Source organism: Xiphophorus couchianus, chromosome 20 (genome assembly GCF_001444195.1).
Source record: "Xiphophorus couchianus chromosome 20, X_couchianus-1.0, whole genome shotgun sequence".
Classification (NCBI taxonomy): Eukaryota; Metazoa; Chordata; class Actinopteri; order Cyprinodontiformes; family Poeciliidae; genus Xiphophorus; species Xiphophorus couchianus.
This window is the reverse complement of record NC_040247.1, coordinates 16,636,040-16,654,670: the sequence shown is the minus strand read 5'-3', so window position 1 is coordinate 16,654,670 and position 18,631 is coordinate 16,636,040. Positions and strand designations below refer to the sequence as shown.

The 18,631-nt window shown below is 38.3% G+C and overlaps 2 protein-coding genes across 3 annotated transcripts; one reads left to right on the top strand and one right to left on the bottom strand.

The window, feature by feature from the left end:
* Positions 1-273: 273 nt before the first annotated feature.
* ccnd3 (cyclin D3) lies at positions 274-5,636 on the top strand. 2 transcript variants are annotated; one of them, XM_028003954.1, is made up of 5 exons: positions 274-741; positions 824-1,039; positions 2,260-2,320; positions 3,005-3,144; positions 4,159-5,636. In XM_028003954.1, the coding sequence occupies exons 1-5, from the start codon at positions 517-519 to the stop codon at positions 4,225-4,227; spliced, it is 711 nt and encodes a 236-aa protein (XP_027859755.1). In that variant the 5' UTR covers positions 274-516; the 3' UTR covers positions 4,228-5,636. The 2 variants fall into 2 exon arrangements, with proteins under 2 accessions (XP_027859755.1, XP_027859754.1); XM_028003953.1 differs by having other exon boundaries at positions 279-741; positions 2,158-2,320.
* On the bottom strand, positions 4,778-15,452 carry nuak2 (NUAK family, SNF1-like kinase, 2). The gene is made up of 6 exons (XM_028003951.1): positions 15,021-15,452; positions 9,854-9,974; positions 9,353-9,504; positions 8,406-8,471; positions 7,435-7,687; positions 4,778-7,339 (listed from the first exon to the last, which is right to left on the bottom strand). Exons 1-6 carry the CDS (start codon positions 15,222-15,224, stop codon positions 6,327-6,329), a joined length of 1,809 nt encoding a protein of 602 aa, XP_027859752.1. The 5' UTR covers positions 15,225-15,452; the 3' UTR covers positions 4,778-6,326.
* Between the last annotated feature and the right edge of the window lie 3,179 nt (positions 15,453-18,631).

Below are 18,631 nucleotides of genomic sequence, written 5' to 3'. Positions count from 1 at the left end.
AGGTGTTTGAAATACCTGCCATTTTTAGCCATTCATACGGGGATTTCCTGGTGTTCTTTGGATCATTGTCTTGCTACATAACCCAAGTGTGTCTGGGCTAAAGCTCAGAATGTTTACCATTTTCCTGTAAGAAATAAAGTATCTTTTGAGAAATGATTTTTTATTTATTTATTTTTTTTAAATGTACTCAAGTTGATGATTTACTGATCTGAACAGCGAGCGGGGCAAAAATAAATAAATATGGAAGAGTAGTAGGGCCATTGAAAAACAAAAATGTGAAAATAAAGGTCAGAGTTATTAATTTAATCTCAGAATTTTGACTATTTTACAATATTAAAAATAACTTTTTCTTCCGTATGAAACGGAAGAAATCTGTATGCCGGAGACCTTTAACTCTTGTCGCCATGGTAACAGCACACTTAGTAAAGCAGCTAACGCTAGGAGTTTTTGAATTTAGCTAACGTCTCTACGGGCAGCTGGATGCTACGGTTGTCATTCAGAAGCGTTTAGGGAAAGATGGAAAGCTTCATATATGACTCGGGAACAAAAACTGTCCATGAATCGGCGCAGGGTGTGGTTCTCCGAGCGGGTAAAGACCTCCCTGTTGTCGGCGACCTCAGGGTCCTGGACAACCTGCGGGCCCTGGAGGAGGCCTGCCGGGTGTCCTCCTGCTTCTTCGGGAAAGTTCAGAAGGACATCCTGCCGCACATGAGGAGGATTGTCACCGTGTGGATGTTAAAGGCATGTCAATTTTGTCTTAATTTTCATGAAATACATAAAGAAATTCTTTGTATAATAATCATAAAAAACCACTGTTTGGCAGGTGTGTGAGGAGCAGCTGTGTGAAGAGGAGGTGTTTCCGCAGGCGGTGCATTACATGGACTCTTACCTGAGCCGTTTTCCTATCGAGAGGTCCAAGCTGCAGCTTTTAGGGGCGGCTTGCATGTTCATAGCCTCCAAAATGAGAGAAACTGTCCCCCTGACAGCTGACAAGCTTTCTGTCTACACAGACAACTCTGTCTCAGTCTCAGATATTTTGGTAAATTTTTTAGCTTTCTATTTTCTTCCTTCTTTTTACTTTGGTTCAAATTCTGGGGAAAATATGTATTTTCCAGGAATCCCAAAAGGTGAAGTGTCAAAAATAAGTAAAAATACTGTAAAAAAGTTGCATAAAAGCCGTTTAAATCCATCCTTCTAAAATATATATATTCTTTTTAGCAAAAGTATTCACTTGGAATTGAACTTGATTTAGCTAGAATCAGTTACTGAATAGTCACATTTTGAAGAAATTAAAAATGTAATCTATCATTTGACCCAACTTGGTTCAGATTTATCTTTTTACTTGGCTCTGAAACTGATCTAATAGTCTAACAGTCCTCCTGTAATCTGTTTCCATGAAGGCCAGATTTGGCAAGTGCAGTTCCTATAAAAAACATTTATCCTCTTGGATGTTTTACGCTTTTCGCTGGTTTTACAAATAAACCATGATAAACAAAATTTGTCTTTTTGAATTAAAAAAATATTAAATTAAATAATGACAAATAATGTATCTATTATTATTATCTGGGTGGGATGTACAAAAATGTATAAGATACATATTAACTGAAGCTTATTATAATCAACATGTTATTTGATTTAAAGTGGCACCAATTTATTCAGATTCAGGCAACGTACTTTCAGCCTGATAATGGTAGAAAAATATGCTAAAAGGAAACTTTGCATCTACACTTCTAAAATGGCTTAAAAAGAACTGGGGAGTCTGGAAAAGTCTGAAAATCTGACCTGGAAAACTTAACAAGTAGTTTATAAACTACTTTGTATATAATAAAGAACATTCCCAAAGCCCTTCAAAGCTTCTCAACATGAATCATTAGTTGTACTAACATTACGTTAAAAATTAAGCTCACAACAATACAAGACATCAACAATGTTATAATTCTGAAATGTCAGAATAATTGTGAATCCATTTTAAACTATGCAAGAAATGTGCTTTTTCTGTAGCCTTTGTTGATCATTTAAAGGTATTCATGCATACATGACTTCTTTAGTGTCAGCGTGGGGTAATGGGGGCCAATGACCTGTGGGCTCATGTATGTGAATGTCCTTAGCAGTGGGATTATGATGGTAGGTTGATTTAGAGGAATGTGTATGTTGCAGCAGTGGGAGGTGGCGGTGGTGTCCAGGTTAGGCTGGTGTCTGGCCTCTGTGGTCCCCTCTGACTTCCTGGAGCCCATTCTTCATGCTCTCCCTTTCGTCCAGGCCCCTCACCTCCAGCACATCCGCCGACATGTTCACTCCTACATCGCTGTGGCAACAATGGGTGAGTTGCATAACGTTGTTACCTACACATGAGGTGGTTGGCTCCAGCAAAGAGGAACAGAAGCTGCTTGATTAGCTTGGTTACACATTTCATTTGGTCATAAAAGGAGTCTGTTTTATGTTTTGAGTGACTGCATAGCTGATAACTTTTATGTAATCAAGAATTTTTGCTCTTGTGAAATCAAACATCTTTGCAAGCAGTGAACAGTCGCAGTGGCAGCAGCCATTACTGTGGTCGCGATGTGTCAGCATTTTGTTTTGGAGGCAGGGAGCTGAGTTTGTGTAATCCTGCATTGTCCTACTGTGAAAGACCTGAGTCCGACTATTCAGCTGGCTCAGTTCCCACGATTCTCTGTGATGGTGCCAGAGGCAGCAGGTCACAAGGATGCCTTCACTTGGTTCTCTTTCAGACACACTATAACGTTACAGCATTTTCAGTAAAAATAATTCCCAGAACGCAACTTTTTGCGGCATTCAAAAAGAATGCAAACACAGAATGGATTTGTCACACGATTTCTCCTGCCTGCAGCAATTAGGATATTAGGTAGACAGGTTTTGGGAAAGGACTTCTTCTCTCTATTTGTCTTTCAGGGTGTGTCTCAGTGTTACCCTGTAGCCTTGAGTATCTCAGAAATCCTTACAATGATGAAATCTCTAGTAACTCACCCCCTTTTTGTGTCTCCAGATTGCAGGTTTTTATCCTTCCTGCCCTCTACTCTTACATGTGCCTGTGTGAGCACCGCCATACAGAAAGTAAAGATGGTGGACAGCCACAACTTAGAGTCAGTTATCAAGTTTTTGGCCAGCCTGTTGGCTGCTGATCTGGTAAGTATAATATTTAACCAGTATTTGCTGCAATCGCTTTGACTTTGCCCGGTCAACAGTATGTTTTGGAGCTTTTTTCTCCCCAAACTTCCTTATCAGCCTCAAGAAAAAATGCAAAAACATTTCTGTTTTCACTTTTTTTTTTTTTGCCACACTTAAATGTTTCAGCCAATCAAACAAAATTAAACATCAGACAAAGACAATCTGAGTAAATCTGAAAAGGAGTGTTCAAATTATATTTTTTGTTTGCTAAGAAAAAAAGCTTAAACCATCTTATGTGAAAATTTAATTTCTTCCCCTGTTAAACCATTGTGATTAGCCACATTGTTTGGAAAGCCAAGCTCAACTAGACATCACAAATGTTACCTGAACTATAGAATCAACTGGTCCAGCCATCATTTTGTGATCCTAAGCATAAACAAACTTGGCAATTTGAAGAACACACAACATATCCACTTCTCCTTATGAAGGCGTTTGAGTGGCTTAGTCAAAACCTGAATTTGAGGTACTTTGGTAAGACCTTAAGCAGGTAATTCATGCTATAAAACCCTACAACGTAACTTAATTACAACTATTCTCTAAGAAAAGATGTGAAAAACTCATTGCCACTTATCCAACACTTCATGGCATTTCATGTGGCTGTAAATGCTGCTGGAGTTGTTCATCATTAGGTTTAAGAAACCTAAACCAGACAGTTCCAGGTTGGTTTGGATACCTGTTCACCTTAAAAAATGTAATTACTGTTCTGAAACATTTAAGTGTAGTAAAGAGAAAAAAACAAAGACATCTGCAAGGGTACAAATCTATTTTTTCTCAGCAGTGTTGCTTGTTATGTGTAATTGATTCAGGTATCTCTTTCATTCAAACTTATGGAATAAATTAACTTCTTGATGATTTTTTTATTGATCTTAATCTACTTGTATTGCCAAAAATGCTTAAACAGAGTATCTCCATATGTTAAGGTATCCCATCACCTTAAATCAAGCCCCGTTTGTGATTCTTGACCCCAAACAGAGTACTCTCATCTGCTGCTGCGAGCTGTTAAGAAGCGTGTTGGAGCTCAGTCTGCCCTCCTGTTTCTAGGAGGGAGTTGGCAGGAGAGAAGCACACAGTTCAGAGATCAGCTACACTCCTGCAGACATCCAGGATGTTATCCTGACACCGCTTATACCATCTCAGGAAATTAAGCTCAAACATTCCTCCCTGCCATGAACTATTCAGATGATTTAAACAGAAGCCAGAAGACTAAATTTGGGAAACAGCGGAGTTCTATCCACGCCCCAATTTCTAAATGTTATTTTCTCAATATAATGAATGAAAAAAAACAAACCTGTTGTTGAATTTATATTGTATTTAAAAAAAATATCTGTTCTAAAAATTCTGATTGCGCTTGCAATTAATCTGTGATACTAAGCTGCACTTCAACCTTGACAGCAATGTTTGATTACTTTCTACAACAGTCTGTTTGAGTTTCTTTGTACCTCATCAGCTGCTCTGATAAGTTGAAACTGATGTTGTTGCACGTTTCCAACAACTCTCACCTTAAATGAGTCCAATTTAAAAAAGAAACTAAACATTCATGTGGATCACAAACAACATTAGTCAGCAAATGAACAAATGAGTTCTTTGGGGGTTTTTTTATTGATTTCTTCATCCCAGGAATGTAGATCAAACAAACCAATGACAAGCTGGAAACTTTGGCCAGCACAGACATCATAACATGCATGAGCAGAGCCTCCGAACTTTCACCTTCTCTGAGGAGAGGAAAAAGTCAAAATGCCCACATACACCGTACTCTATTCAATGAAAGTGCCTTTGTAAAGTTGCTTGTTTGCCTTATAACTTCCAGTTGAAACATGATTTCTTGTGAACATACGCAGGCGATCTGTTCCTGATGATCTACAATAAAACTACCACATTAATTTAAAGCCAAAAGATTTTTTTAACAGCAGCATACATGTGCAGCTTTGACATTAAAGTTAAAGGTCATAAAATTTCTCTACCACACCTATCTTAATACCAGTAGGAATTAGGCAACCTGTGTGTATTGTATACTTTTTTAACCAAACAATAACATTTTTCTTGCTTAAAAACAAAACAAAAACAGTAGACGATATTATCCAGAGCCAAACTGATATGGGAGAATTTTTAGGCTTAAATAAAAATAATAATATCATCTGCATATATGGTTATTCATTCCGAGTTTTACCCTGATACAAGTCAAAATATTCCAACAGCTCACACTCTGTGCCCAATCCTTACGTAGATATGCAGAGACAAACAAGCACGTGTTTCTATTCCTGTGCCAGAAACAAAGACTTGGTGCGCCTCGCCCTCTCTTAGAACCTCCCACATGCATGCAAATAGTCAGAAGGCACCTGTTCATATGCATTAGCGCAAGCTAGGAGGCAAAAGCAGGTTTGACTGGTCACACCTGTTGAACCCTGTAATTTTTTTTTTCAAGTTATTATCCAAACAAGTAATTTCAGGGAGACCATGAAAAGAAACAAAACACTGAGATTACATTTCACTTACAGGCAAACATAATCTTGGCACTTCCTGTTTTACAAAACACACCAACATCTGAGTAAATTTACTCTTTGGTTTACAAAATATCAGTTTGCACACAATAAAAGCCATTACAGCAGATACGAAATCCTAACATTCAACCTGATTTCTCTACATACTGATCACAAAACTGAAATTTAAATGGGTCAAAACTGTGTTAACGCACACCAAGGGAAATAAAAGACTTTGTAAATCAAAAGCAATAAATGGTCATAAATGTGAAAAGTAGGCCATCATGAAACACTGGTTACAAAGAGACGATTAAAAAGAAAGTTGTCCAATCGGCTGCTGTACTTGAAATATCTTTTCCAAACTACTGTTTTGGTTAAAATGTGAGACAAACATAGAGACACTCTGAACATTAGAGCTCTGAAATTTTGAGCTTTAGCTCTCATCTCCCAAAAATCTTTGACGTTTAACTGATCCATAGCTCTGTTTAGTTTAAATAGAATTAAAATCAGTCTCATTTTCTAGATTATGAATCACCTAAAACATTTTCAGATCTTTAAACGCTTTTCCTCCCTTTTTGGTTTGGTGTAATTCTTCAAGTTTTCCAGAAGCCCCATCTTGGCCATCATGTCCTCAGTAGTTTGTTCTTTCCTAAAGCCGGATCCTTAGCTTGCTGCAGATCCCCGTTTAACCATGGCCTGTTTGTAAGTTTCTGTCACATTATCGCAGTCACTGATTGAGAAGGCACTGTCGGCCACTCTGGACCTGTAACAGTCCCACGGTCTCAGCACTCCGTCAGCCAGAATCCTGTCCTCAGCTATGTCCAATAGATTGTCTGCAGAGACGCTGCCTCTCATGCTGGTTTTCGCCGGTTTGTCCGATTGTGTCGGGGCTCTCACGTGGTCCGGCAGGTCCAGCTGATCAAAGGACTCCGAGGACAGAATGCTGTCTTCACTGATGGCTTCGCTTGGTCTGGACCTGGTGACTCCTATTGGTAAAGAAGCTGCCAGCTGATCCAGAGAGCCAAACTCTTGAAGCCCACCGGAAGAGAACTTTCCATTTCGCTTGAGGATACCTTTTCTACTTGTTGGAGCTGAAGGACACTCTTTGGTTTGTGGCACCCAGCCAGAATCACTGTGTTCAGGAGAAGAATAATAATAACCCGACTCTTTCTCTACGGGTTTCTTGAGAATGCCTTTACGTGGCAGCGCTGCAGCAGAAGTCATCTGGGAATTCACCACACCCACATTTGGGCTTTCATGTATTGCTTTCTGTTTTGCACTATTGCGCCTCTTTAGAATACCCTTATAGGGCCGGGAGTCTGTGATTGTTTCATTAACCGCCTGCGAGACGTTATTCTCCTTTTGAGACCTTCGTAGAGAGCGCTGCCGGACTACATCACCTCCGCCAACCTGCGAGCGGAGCAGGCAGCGCATCTTGGAGCCATTCTCCAGTAAAGGCCTGGATGTACGCCGCAGCCAACTAGCAACAGTGGTAAGCCCAGTGGGATTTGATGTAGACACCAGTGAATTGGTTTGTTCTGTCAAACCGTTTTTCCTCTCGCAGAGCAGCGCCTGCTGGTAGCCCCAGTTCAGCCACCAATGTCCCGCAACCTCCTCAATTGTAGCTCTGCGCTCGGGATTCACCATGAGCATCCAACGAATGAGTCCACAAGCATCTGTGAGAGCAAAAGAAGGAAAACATTATAGATCTAGTGCTCAAGTTTGGCTTAGAAATAAGATTACACATCCAAATGAAGAGCATCAGATGTACCAGATGGTTTGCTTGGTTTCCGGTAGTTCCCTGTGCTAATCTGCTGGACCAGGATTTTGTGGTTAAGCCCATCAAATGGCATGGTGCCATGAACCAATGTGTACAACAGCACACCAAGGGACCAGGTGTCGACCTCGGGCCCACGGTACGGCCGTCCATTGACGATCTCTGGGGACGCGTATAAAGGGCTGCCACAAAACGTCTGAAGATATTCATCGCTGTGGTAGAGGTTGGACAACCCAAAATCTGCAATCTGAAAAGGTAAGAAGTCAAAAGATTACCTTCATATCTCCTGGTCTAGTGGATTACCATTTCATCTTTCCATTACTACAGACATTATTTATTGAAGACAATTATTCTATCTTTAAATAATGGTTCGTACAGCGAGTCTAAAGAATACATGCAACATTTAGTAAAGTGACGGGTTTTGTAAAGTAAAAGCATTGTTAATAATTTTCCTCATTTAATGTAATATACATTCTGTACAATTCATTTGAAAAATAAATTTAAAAAAAGAAAAAAATATATATATAATAAAAAAATGGTTCTTTCTATTGCAACCCTACTTCTAAAACAAAGAAATAGTACAGAAGACTGCAGCACCTTCAGCCATCCTGAGCAGCCAGATTCACACTAATTGTTGGGAGGAGTACATTCAAGAGCTGAATTTAAATCACATGGTCTATAAAACAAAGGGTTTATACATTTCTGCAGCCAGCTACTCCTCATTTTTTATTTTCAACATTTCCCCCTCACTGATTTGTTTGATTTTCAGTCAAATTGCACTTGGTAATCTGGCAAATATGCAATCTTAATAGCCACTGTAAGTAAGAAAAAAGTAATTATGTAAGGAATTCCAATGCATTTTATGGTACAACATAATCTGAGAAAGAAAAATGCTGGTAAAATATTCCCAACTTTCACGAGTTGTTGCATGTGAATAAAACAGGGTGTAAACGTAGCATGCATACCTTCACGTTGCCGTTGCCATCTAGTAAAATATTCTCCAGTTTCAGGTCCCTGTGTACTATTCCATTCTAGAAGGAAATAAAAAGTTGTTAAAAAATGTGACCTAATTTCAGCATAAAATTCAATTTCACTCTCGTTATTGTACACCAGTTAACATTAAAATGTCCACACTACATATAAAAGAGTAATTTTTTTCATTTTCAAACTGAACATTTTCTTCAAGTATGTCAGCTATGTGTCTTTGTCCTTCGCTCTGCAGGGGGGAATACCTTTCATTCAAATTAGTTTCCTTTGGAGCAAAAAAAAAAAAAACATCACCAAGCTGCATTTCACAATCAGTATGATAATGCATTCTAGAGTTTTGTTACATTTGTTTATATCCAAGATGCATCTAGGGAAAAACTAATACTCTGTGCTAACATTTTGGGTAATAAAACATGCGTCGATGACCTTTCACGTTATGCAAGCATGGAAGAATAAATATTTAACAAGAGATGAGTGCCCCATAAAAGTAAAATAAGACAGATGGCTGACGTCGTTTACAACAAGCAATTAGCAGTAAGTTTCATCCCAGCAAACATTTATGAAGGTAGTCCAAAGTGCAGACTGTTCACCCTGACATATAATAAGCCCTAAATGTCTTTGTCCTGGACTGGACCCTAGAAACAACTAACTCTTGTGTGTTTGTCAGGGAGGGGGTTCTGTTCATTCACACTCTCATTAAACTGTTAGACCATGTGTGTGTATGTGTGTGTGTGTGTTCTGGAAGAGCTGGCCTCTAGCCCTAACACTATCTCTGCTCATTTCTGTCTCATTGTTCTCACAGCCTCCGTGTTCAGAGCTGCCTGATGACAGTAAATAATGCCTCTTATGTAACATTTTAGGTGGAAAATGTATAACCCATTTCTATGGTGTTTGAATTATGATTTTATGGGTAAAACATTCTTACCTGATGACAGTAGTGCACAGCAGATACGATTTGCCTGAAGAAGTGCCTAGCTTCGTATTCAGAGAGGTTTTTCTTGTCGCAGATGTAGTCGTACAGATCCCCCTGGCTCGCATACTCCATCACTATCACAATTTTGTCCTTGTTCTCAAAAACTAAGAAAGCAGAAGAACAACCTTTGCTTAAACATTTACAACACTAAGATGCCGTGTTACAGGTTTCTATAACAAGGATGAAGAAGCACTGATTATGACAGTCTCAGAGTTGATTGGTGACAGAGGACAAAAGAGTCAACACATTATCTGAGAGAGCTGCTGCGGTACTAAGCACTTATATAACCACATTGAATCTTCAACACAAAGACCTTCGTGACTAAACTCTCAATCCCCGTCTCTCATAACAAGATGTCTTTTATCAGCTTTTCTTACAGCTGGCGGTTTGAAAATGTTGAACACTACCTGGTAAATCTAAACTCTCAGGAAAGTAGGAGTATTAAATTTGTACCTTCGTAAATGGTTATGATGTGGGGGTGACACAGTGAGGACATGATCTCAATTTCTCGCCGAATATGAACCAGGTCTTGCTCATCTTTGATCTTCTCCTTTCTGATCGATTTTACAGCCACCTAAAAGAAAAGAAATGGGACAAAATGCTTGAATTAACGTGTTTTATGACATCTTTTCTATTACAGAGCATAGAAGATTTTATGTTTGCCATTATACTCTTTCCTTTTAATGAGAGACTGAGGAAAGCAAGATTTATTAAACATTTCCCTTCCCCTACCTAATGCTAACCACTAGCTAGCAGAAAGAAAGCTACGGCGGTTATCTAATACTAAAAGACCAATTTATTGGTTAGGAAATAAACAAACATCCACAGTGGAGTAAACTACTGCATTATTTCAGAGATACAGTGAAGCCTTTGTTTATTCAAGGTTGTCACACAATGGAAATGTCATACCCACCATGACTAATAACAATCCATTAAAAAAACAAAACAGCAACCATTGTAGTCACAAGTGACTCCAAAGCGAGTTCATGTAAATTTTTTTTCTATGAAAATAGCCTTGGGCAAGATGCTCACTTGAATTTCACCAGCATCATCTACAATGTCATATAAAAAGGAAAGCTGTCTTTCAAAAAAAAATCTTTGAATTAAAAGCAAAAAAGTAACTTTTCTAAGACTAAACATTAAAATCAGTTTTCAGCCCTGGTCCTGATCATTTTGCGCCATCATTTGGTTAGTTTTAGTCGTCTTATGCCAGATTTTTCCAGATATAAAACATTGTTGTTATTGAATTAAAACACAATTTCATTTAGATTTTAGGTAACATTTGTTTGCATAATTTTATGAAAATACTTGACTATGACAAAACATTCGTATGCCATCCTTTAAGGAACTCTATACAGTATATGAAATGGTTTGTTTTTAGGTAAGAAAAAGAAACGTACAAAATAGCAATGCTTTTTGTCTGTCATTACAAAACAATGAAATTCTTGACCACCAGCTGAGGCCAGTGGACCAAAAACGTCTGCAGAGCTTTTTCTAAAAAGGCCAAATGAACACAAGACTAAATATTTAGGAATGAAAGAAGAAAAATAAATATTGTCCACCATTTTTTTCTCTGGAGCCCTTAGAAGAACGTCCGAATGAGAACTATGGCGTCTGTTTTTCTTTGAAAAGGCTGTATTCATGTTTGTATGTCATGGTTGTCTATTTGCAGCCCAGATGCCTGGGATTCCTCTGTGTGCGTCATAAGTCTGCCCAAAGCTCAGGGTGTCATGAGGCGGCAGATGGCCCAGCCGGTGGGGTGTCCTCCTTTTTCTCTGCTTATCTCTAAACCCTCAAGGCTGCAGACTCAGGAGAATGAGTAAAGCAGCGACTTGCTAAATCACTTTCGACACGCAGCAGTCCCTTGTCGTGAGTCAGACTGTCTGGCGTAGTTTTTCTCTAGGGTCAGCACAACATTCACACCACGACACCGACTCCTTTTCCTGATTCTGGGAACTGGCCGTTTCCTGCGATTGTTAGCATAGCTTTCAGAGGGTGTAAAATCCTACTCGTGACAACCTCACACCCCTGTGGAGGTTTTCAGACTGTGTGCTGTCTTTGTTTGCTTCACACAATACACAACTAGTGGTGAAAATGTTAAAATTTCACACCGCCTTTCTGTACAAATACACACAAATCTAACCTACAAACACAGTAACGGCAAAAACAACCCACTGGCTGTGACCAAATTAAAAAAAGGTTGGTTTGTAGAGATAAACCTGCTGGATTGAAAAATAAGGTATGAAAGAACTGTTAATAAACTTGTAAAAGGGGAGCAGATAGAATATTTCACATCTAATAAGTTTCTGGTTTATTGTTTCTAAGCCATAATACAAAACTAACTCTGTGGCATGCTAATATTAGGATACATAACAACAAATTGTACATATTTATACTCTCAAATTTAACATCACACAACATATTTGACAAAATTATTATCACACACTATATTTTCCCAAATATATTGCTATAACATTAGCATTACTAAGAAAATGCTGTAAATACTGAAAATACTACGCTAACCTGAAGCTAATTAGGAAACGAGATGAATGGGTTTGTAGGACAATAATCTTAAATGTCAGAGCTTTTCAGTTTATTTGTGATGCTAATTAAATCTTAGCATGTTCTAATTGATTGAAGCAGAAAAGATTAAGTAAACTAATTGATATATTACCTTCACTTCCTATTGGACTAACAAAGTATTTATATTGTTGGCAAAAAAAACCAAAACACTAAAATTGAAGATTTTTGATTCTTAATTCATCTGCAGTTGAAAATACAGGCCTTGAGATCACCTTCCTAAAATTTTGCACACGTAGGTTGTAACCAGGAATAGCTAAAAAGCATTTTTATTCACATCTTATCTAAGGTGAAAGAGAAATGTGATGACATTTTTACAGCACAGAAACACTTTCGCTATTTAACAAACCAGTGAGTTACTTTAAAACTTCAGCTTGGGTGTTTCATTTTTACTTGGACACTTTCTTAACCTCTTCTAGTCATAATAAAAACCAGTGCTTCTGTGCTCTATGATGGAGTTACTAAAAAATCCTCTCAATCTTTTATCATCTCTGACCTTAAATCTATACCAGATAAAATCATTTCACCTGCTTTAAACAAATCCTCATCATGAAATGTCGACGTAGGTAAAGATATTTGTAAAACACCACAACGCTGTTGTAGTTTCTTTTGGGTATGTCACAAATTAACTATCGCTACTTGGCTTGTCTTTACTTTGGACACTTCTCTTTAGATTGATTTATTATTAAAAAGACCTGAGGCACATTGTGTCAGGAAGCTTGTCAACAGGAATGAATCTCAGACACAGACTCATTTTTCAAGAACTGTTTGTCGATAAGTCAGGTCAGACAGTGAGAAAGAAGAAAGGGTGTGTAGACAAGACTGAACTTGAATCACTGCAAGTCTGCTTCAAGAATCTCTGGGAATTTCCTGATCCCGACTTCCTTGAGATGAAACGGCTTTTGCTCATGCTACACGCATTTAAAAGGCGAAAAGATCTGATAAGATAGGCATGAATGTTGAACCCAGTCTGTTATTTTTAGCAGTGACCTAAATGAAAGCAGATAATTGAAACTAAACCATTGAAATATTTCTGCTTTCGCTTGTGACGTCCTGTTTGCTGCAGCTTCTTGAATTTTATAAAAACAAAAACAGGCATTGAATCATGCATTTGTTGAACCAATGGTTGTAAAAAAACAAAACAATCAGACTTGAGTAAAAACACCACCAAAAATATATAAATAAATAAAAATAAAAATATATAACATTATCTAAATTAGTTAGTAGTGAAAATGACTAATACAGAAAAGCATAAATTGTAAAAACAATGAGTCATTGATAATTAGAGTTATGTTATTAAAAACATAATATAAACAGAAGCTAGATGTGCCTTTAAAGTAAATGTGATCATTATCCACAATGTTATTATTAGTTTATCTTTATCCCTCTAAAACAGCAAGTCAAATTTATTTTTCTTGTAGACAAAGTAAAAGTGTAGAAGCCATCTTTCATTCAGCTAAACGGCAGTGTGCAGCAGAATGAGGGGGAAGGCCAGTACTTTGTTCCTAAACCGTGGTGCCTATTCCACTTTCTCTGGCATTTAATTAAAATTATTTTACACTTAAACACCAACACCATTTGTTTTTCTCAGGTTAGCCATAAAGTTTTTACTAATGGGAAACAGAAACCAAATGTTTATTTAACTTCTTGTTTCAAAACATGAAATGTTAAATTGAAACATTAATATTTTTTTCTCTAAAAGTAGAAATGGTGACCATATTAAGAGGGAATATAATTTACATTTCCCATCTTTAGCTTTTTTTTCTCTGTCCCTTTTCTTTTAAATGCCTCTCATTTCCTTTTATGTCAAAGGGAATCGGTATTCACCTGGACATCCCCCTCTTCCTGAATCAGGAAGTTTGAAAGAAAGTTTCTAAACTTTCCTGTCAAAGACTCCTTCAGGGGAAAACCTGCTTTTGTCAGCCCGACACAATGCCTTTGTGCTATGACTCATGTGTGCGTGTCAAATCAAAGTGATGATGTTAAACGAGTTGCAAAGGTGAGAAGAGTTGCATTACTTCAACATATTTGTACTCGACTAGAAGTAAAAAGTTACCAGTAAAAAGTATTTGATAAGAATGACTACTCAAGTACTGAGTAAGTGATCAGGACAGCTGATTAAAATTTTCAAAATGATGTCATGAGACAGACAAAAATATAAAATTATGTGACAATTCTGGTGTTTTAAAGACAAATACTATATATAAATATTATTACAAAATAAATTTAAGGGTAAGAAATACTTTTCCTATTTTTTTGTATAAAAGTTATGAAATATCTGTAAGAACAGGGTTAAGTACTTCCACTTGCAATATATGATGTTTCTGTACAGCCACTTGACCTCCAAATAGAACTGAAACAATGAAGCGCACAAACAATAAGTCTTACTTTATCATAAACTGTAGGTTAGTGTCTGTGTTTGGTGCATTTTTGATTAAAATATCTTTATCCTACATTCAGTGTAGTAGAGTATTCAGAAATTGTTTTCAAGAGTAGCTTTACTACATTACACTATTCAAGCAAAAATGAAAAGGACAATGCAGTAAAACTGGTCAAATTATTATGAATCAACGTTGGGTTTTAGCCTTGATTTAAATGAACGCGGTGTTTCGGCTGTTGTGTAAATTTTCTCCATATGTTGCACATAGCTGTAAGTCGTTACTATCGGCCTTTGACTAGCTGTTGTTGTGAAAGGTCTCAGTTTGTGCAATGTATTTACACAGCTGCCAAAACTCGGCTCCTGATTGGTTATTTAAACAACTGGTTTGGATTCGATGCATGTTTTGCAATTCTGTTTATTTTTTTAATAAATAAAAAAAACACGCATTCTGCATTTCATGGAGAAACATCCCAATTTCCCTAAAGTGAAACATGATCTCTTGTCTAGTTTCCCCTCTTACTTCAATTTAAAATGCACACTACCTGCTGGCAGACTCATAAGAACAACCCTTTACCTGTAAACAACAGGTGGTGATCAGACAGTCTGCAAACCTGGTGTGTGGCCATACATTATTAACAAAGATAATCTGCTGTTTCTCACCAGTCTGCCAGATCTTTCCTTGGCTTTCTTCACCTTTCCGTAGGTCCCTTTGCCCAGAGACTCCAGGAACTCGTACCTGTGCTTCAGGTTGTGTTTGTGATGGTGTCTTTTCACGGCTTGCCTCCTCGCGGGCAGCTGGGACTGAGTTTTCCCGAAATGAGAGTTGTCATCGGGTGGGAAATGGGCAGCGTGTGGGCCATCCATGATGACACACAGCGTTGTGGTGGGGGGTCTTTGTTACCTACTTTCAGAATCAGGTGTTGCTGTTATAAAACGCATCCCAGGAACTCCGGAGCCGACGTGGTTCTCTCTGGTTTGAAATTAAAACTAAGAGGTCAGTTCTTCCCGTGGAGAGCGCTGACCAAACGCCGAGGAAAGAAAAACATGAAGCCCAGAGAAATGCAGGTACACATGTAAGCGGGGGAGAGAGGGAGCACCGCCCGCACAGCACTACGTCAAGCGGGGGAGGAGGCGTTTCAGGTGACGGATCAAATGTACCGGCTGTGAAAGTAGAGTGCCCTCAGATTTTCTTTCTCTTTTATCAGTTCCATTTCTTGTGTTTCTATTTCCTCATATTATACTTTAATTGGCATTTCTTGATTTTCTTTCGCCTACTTTGGTTGCATTCAAGTGGTTGTTCTCCCAGTCGGGACGCACAGGTCGATAGAACAAACGCCATTAATAAATTGAGAAGTCAGTAGAGCGTCAGAGCATGAATATGGCGTTTAAATTAGGAAAAATAAAACATATTTACAGAGCTTTATCTCATTATGCTGTTAAAATGTATCATGTTTTCTAGGATATAAATTTGTTTAGCACATTTACCTCGAAATATCCTAAATTAATGTAATAATATCTTCAACATTAGGTTCGAAGGATAAGCGTTGTTTCTTTCTGGAGAATAGAATAGAATAGAAATTATGTTTGTTGTCCCTCAGCGGGGAAATTCAGCTACATAAAAGTGCAATGCAAGTCAAAACATCAGGTTCACAAAAAGATAAAAATACAAAAACGGAAATTACAGACTACATTAAAAATTTACACATAAGGAAAAAAAAACACTGCAGTCATTACAAATAGTATCCTTAGATTGGAAGAAAATTGCAACTGAGTAGAGTAGAGTAATTAAAAAAAAAGTTCAATATGTGAATGTATATTTATGCATAATAACAGCAAACTATAAACGAAATATAGAAAAAGACGAGCAAAAATGTAAAACGTTGAGTTTGTTCGGAGCAGTGTTGGTCATAGACAGATCTGTCTCTTATTTTTGTAACTATCTGAACAATACAAAGTCTATAGGTGCACTGTGAGGTTTATCCATAAATCTGTTTTTTTTTAAAATATATTGTTTAATAAAGTTATTTACAGTGCCACACATAGTGTGGCTAAATACAGTGTTTATACGCATACTGTTTCCATTCCTTTCTTAGCTGCACTATGGATTGCGCAAATTATATTTGTATCGACTTTTGCTCAGAGGCTTTAGATAATTAAAGAAAATAAGGAACAAGTTTTGACGATGTCATGTCATTGCAGCTGCGGGCCACAAGAGGTCAGCATCGCGTCACCTGTTTTCAGAAAGTAGGTTAAGCGGTTTGGAGCACTTCAATGAAATCAAATAGATTGAGCACAGGAATAATGTGTACACTTTATTGCGCTTATATATGTATATGTGTGAGATATATGTACTCTTGGGAACAGCTAGTGGAGGATGTTATGATCAGCAGTCGTCAGATTTAATTTTTGAAAAGTAGCCGCTCATCCACACATTGTGTATTGATTAACCCCCCGTGGACAGTCCGTTTGTTTCGCATCTTGTTGACAGAGCGATGTGCCAGACATTTATCCACTCGTGCATGCAAAGGAACATTGTGCACAAGATGAACAATGGATATGAACGGATTCTGGTGCCCAGTCTTGCAGTTGTGACCAAAATTTAGAGAAAAACAAACACATGACCTAGAAAAAATAACACATCATCAGCACTTCCAAAAAACGAAGGATAGTAAGGTAGAGTTACAAAATATTAATGATCAGTTTGACTGTAAATGTGACTCTTTCATATATAAAAAAAATCTGATTTAGAGTGAATAAATTTGATAGTTTACAGTAACATTTTTTGCAGCTTTTGTTGACCTGAAGAAATTAACTCTGATTCAATATAGAAAGGAAGGCCATGATTCTCAATCCTGGCTAAATATTAGCTACTCTTTTTGGGGAAACTTAGCAAAGTTTATTAAAATAGTTGCTTTTTTTGGGCTCATACCTCAACATTTAAGCAAAAGAACAACTTTGTAATCAATGAGATTCTGGTCTACCTTGAACTGGAAACTTGTAAAACCAGCTTCCCCAGTGGAAACCAACTGGGTAGCAACCAAGAAAGAAGCTCCTGCTCCAAAATTGACACCTTTATGGAAACTTTCAGCAGAAACCAAGATCACACCAGATGAGGAAAAGTTTTATGCTCAGACAAGACAGAGATTTATATTGGCCAGTCAGTAGAAATGCAAAAATAATGTACTAAATGTCAACGGTGTTCAGAAAGGTGTTCACCACTCATAAAGTTTCAAGAGCCTTTGGTGTCGTTTAGTTGTGGAAATAATGTTTATAGGAAATAGCGCCCCCTTCATTTGGGAAACGGGAGTGTAATGGTCCCATTTCCAAATAAGGTATGAGACTGACAGCGGGTCCGTCCCCGCCCCTTTCTGCTTGCTGCAGCGAGGTGTAGTTGCAGTTTTCCTACATTTCCCATGTGGCAATGCGCCCTGTCACATTTGGCCCCGCCCCTTTTATTCCCTAACTTCGCTCTGCTCGACTTTCTGTTTAGCTGTGATTTGATTGCCTGGGTCCTGCTCAGCTATGCGGTTCTGTTTGGACACACCTCGCCCTGCGACACTGCAGCCTTTGCCGCTCACCGTCTCCGCCAACTGACGCTGCCAGCCTCGTTTAGTTGCGTTATTGTCGCTCTCCAGGCTGGAAGATGTCTGCTGGTATTCCTGCTCTACGGCCACTGTAGGAAGCGGTCCCCCTTCCCACGGACACAGAGCCCGATCGGGAAGAAGACTGGCGCTGCGGTCCCGCTTTGGCTGTTCATCTTCAGAGGAGTTTGGGCCCCGTCTTTTAAACTGGGGGCCGCACCGCCGAGCTCCGGGTGGTTTATGTGAAGTTAAAGAGGATGTTTGTGTTGCCAGGCCAGGCTGTGAACGGGCAGGCGATGCCCTCTGGCTAGCGGCGCTAACGTATCTGGAGGAGCTAGGTTGCAGACAGATATAACTTAGCATATAAGTGGGGCAGATGTCACGTATCATGTAAGAGAGCAAAACAATATCTAGATACTATCCGACGTTTTTACCTGGAGTATATATATATATATAAATATATTTTATAACAATATGAAACAGAAGCTAGCTTGGTGAATGTTCCACTCAATTTGTTTTGCACGCGACGTCAAGCTAGCTAGCAGCTCTCGTCAGTAAAACGACAAATGCTCACTTCTTATTCTCTGAGAGACTAAAGCTACTGTTTACTGTTGATACACTCCTGTTCAAGGTTTTTTTTTTTTATTTTACCGACGACTATTCATTTAGTTGAATTAGTTAATAATAATC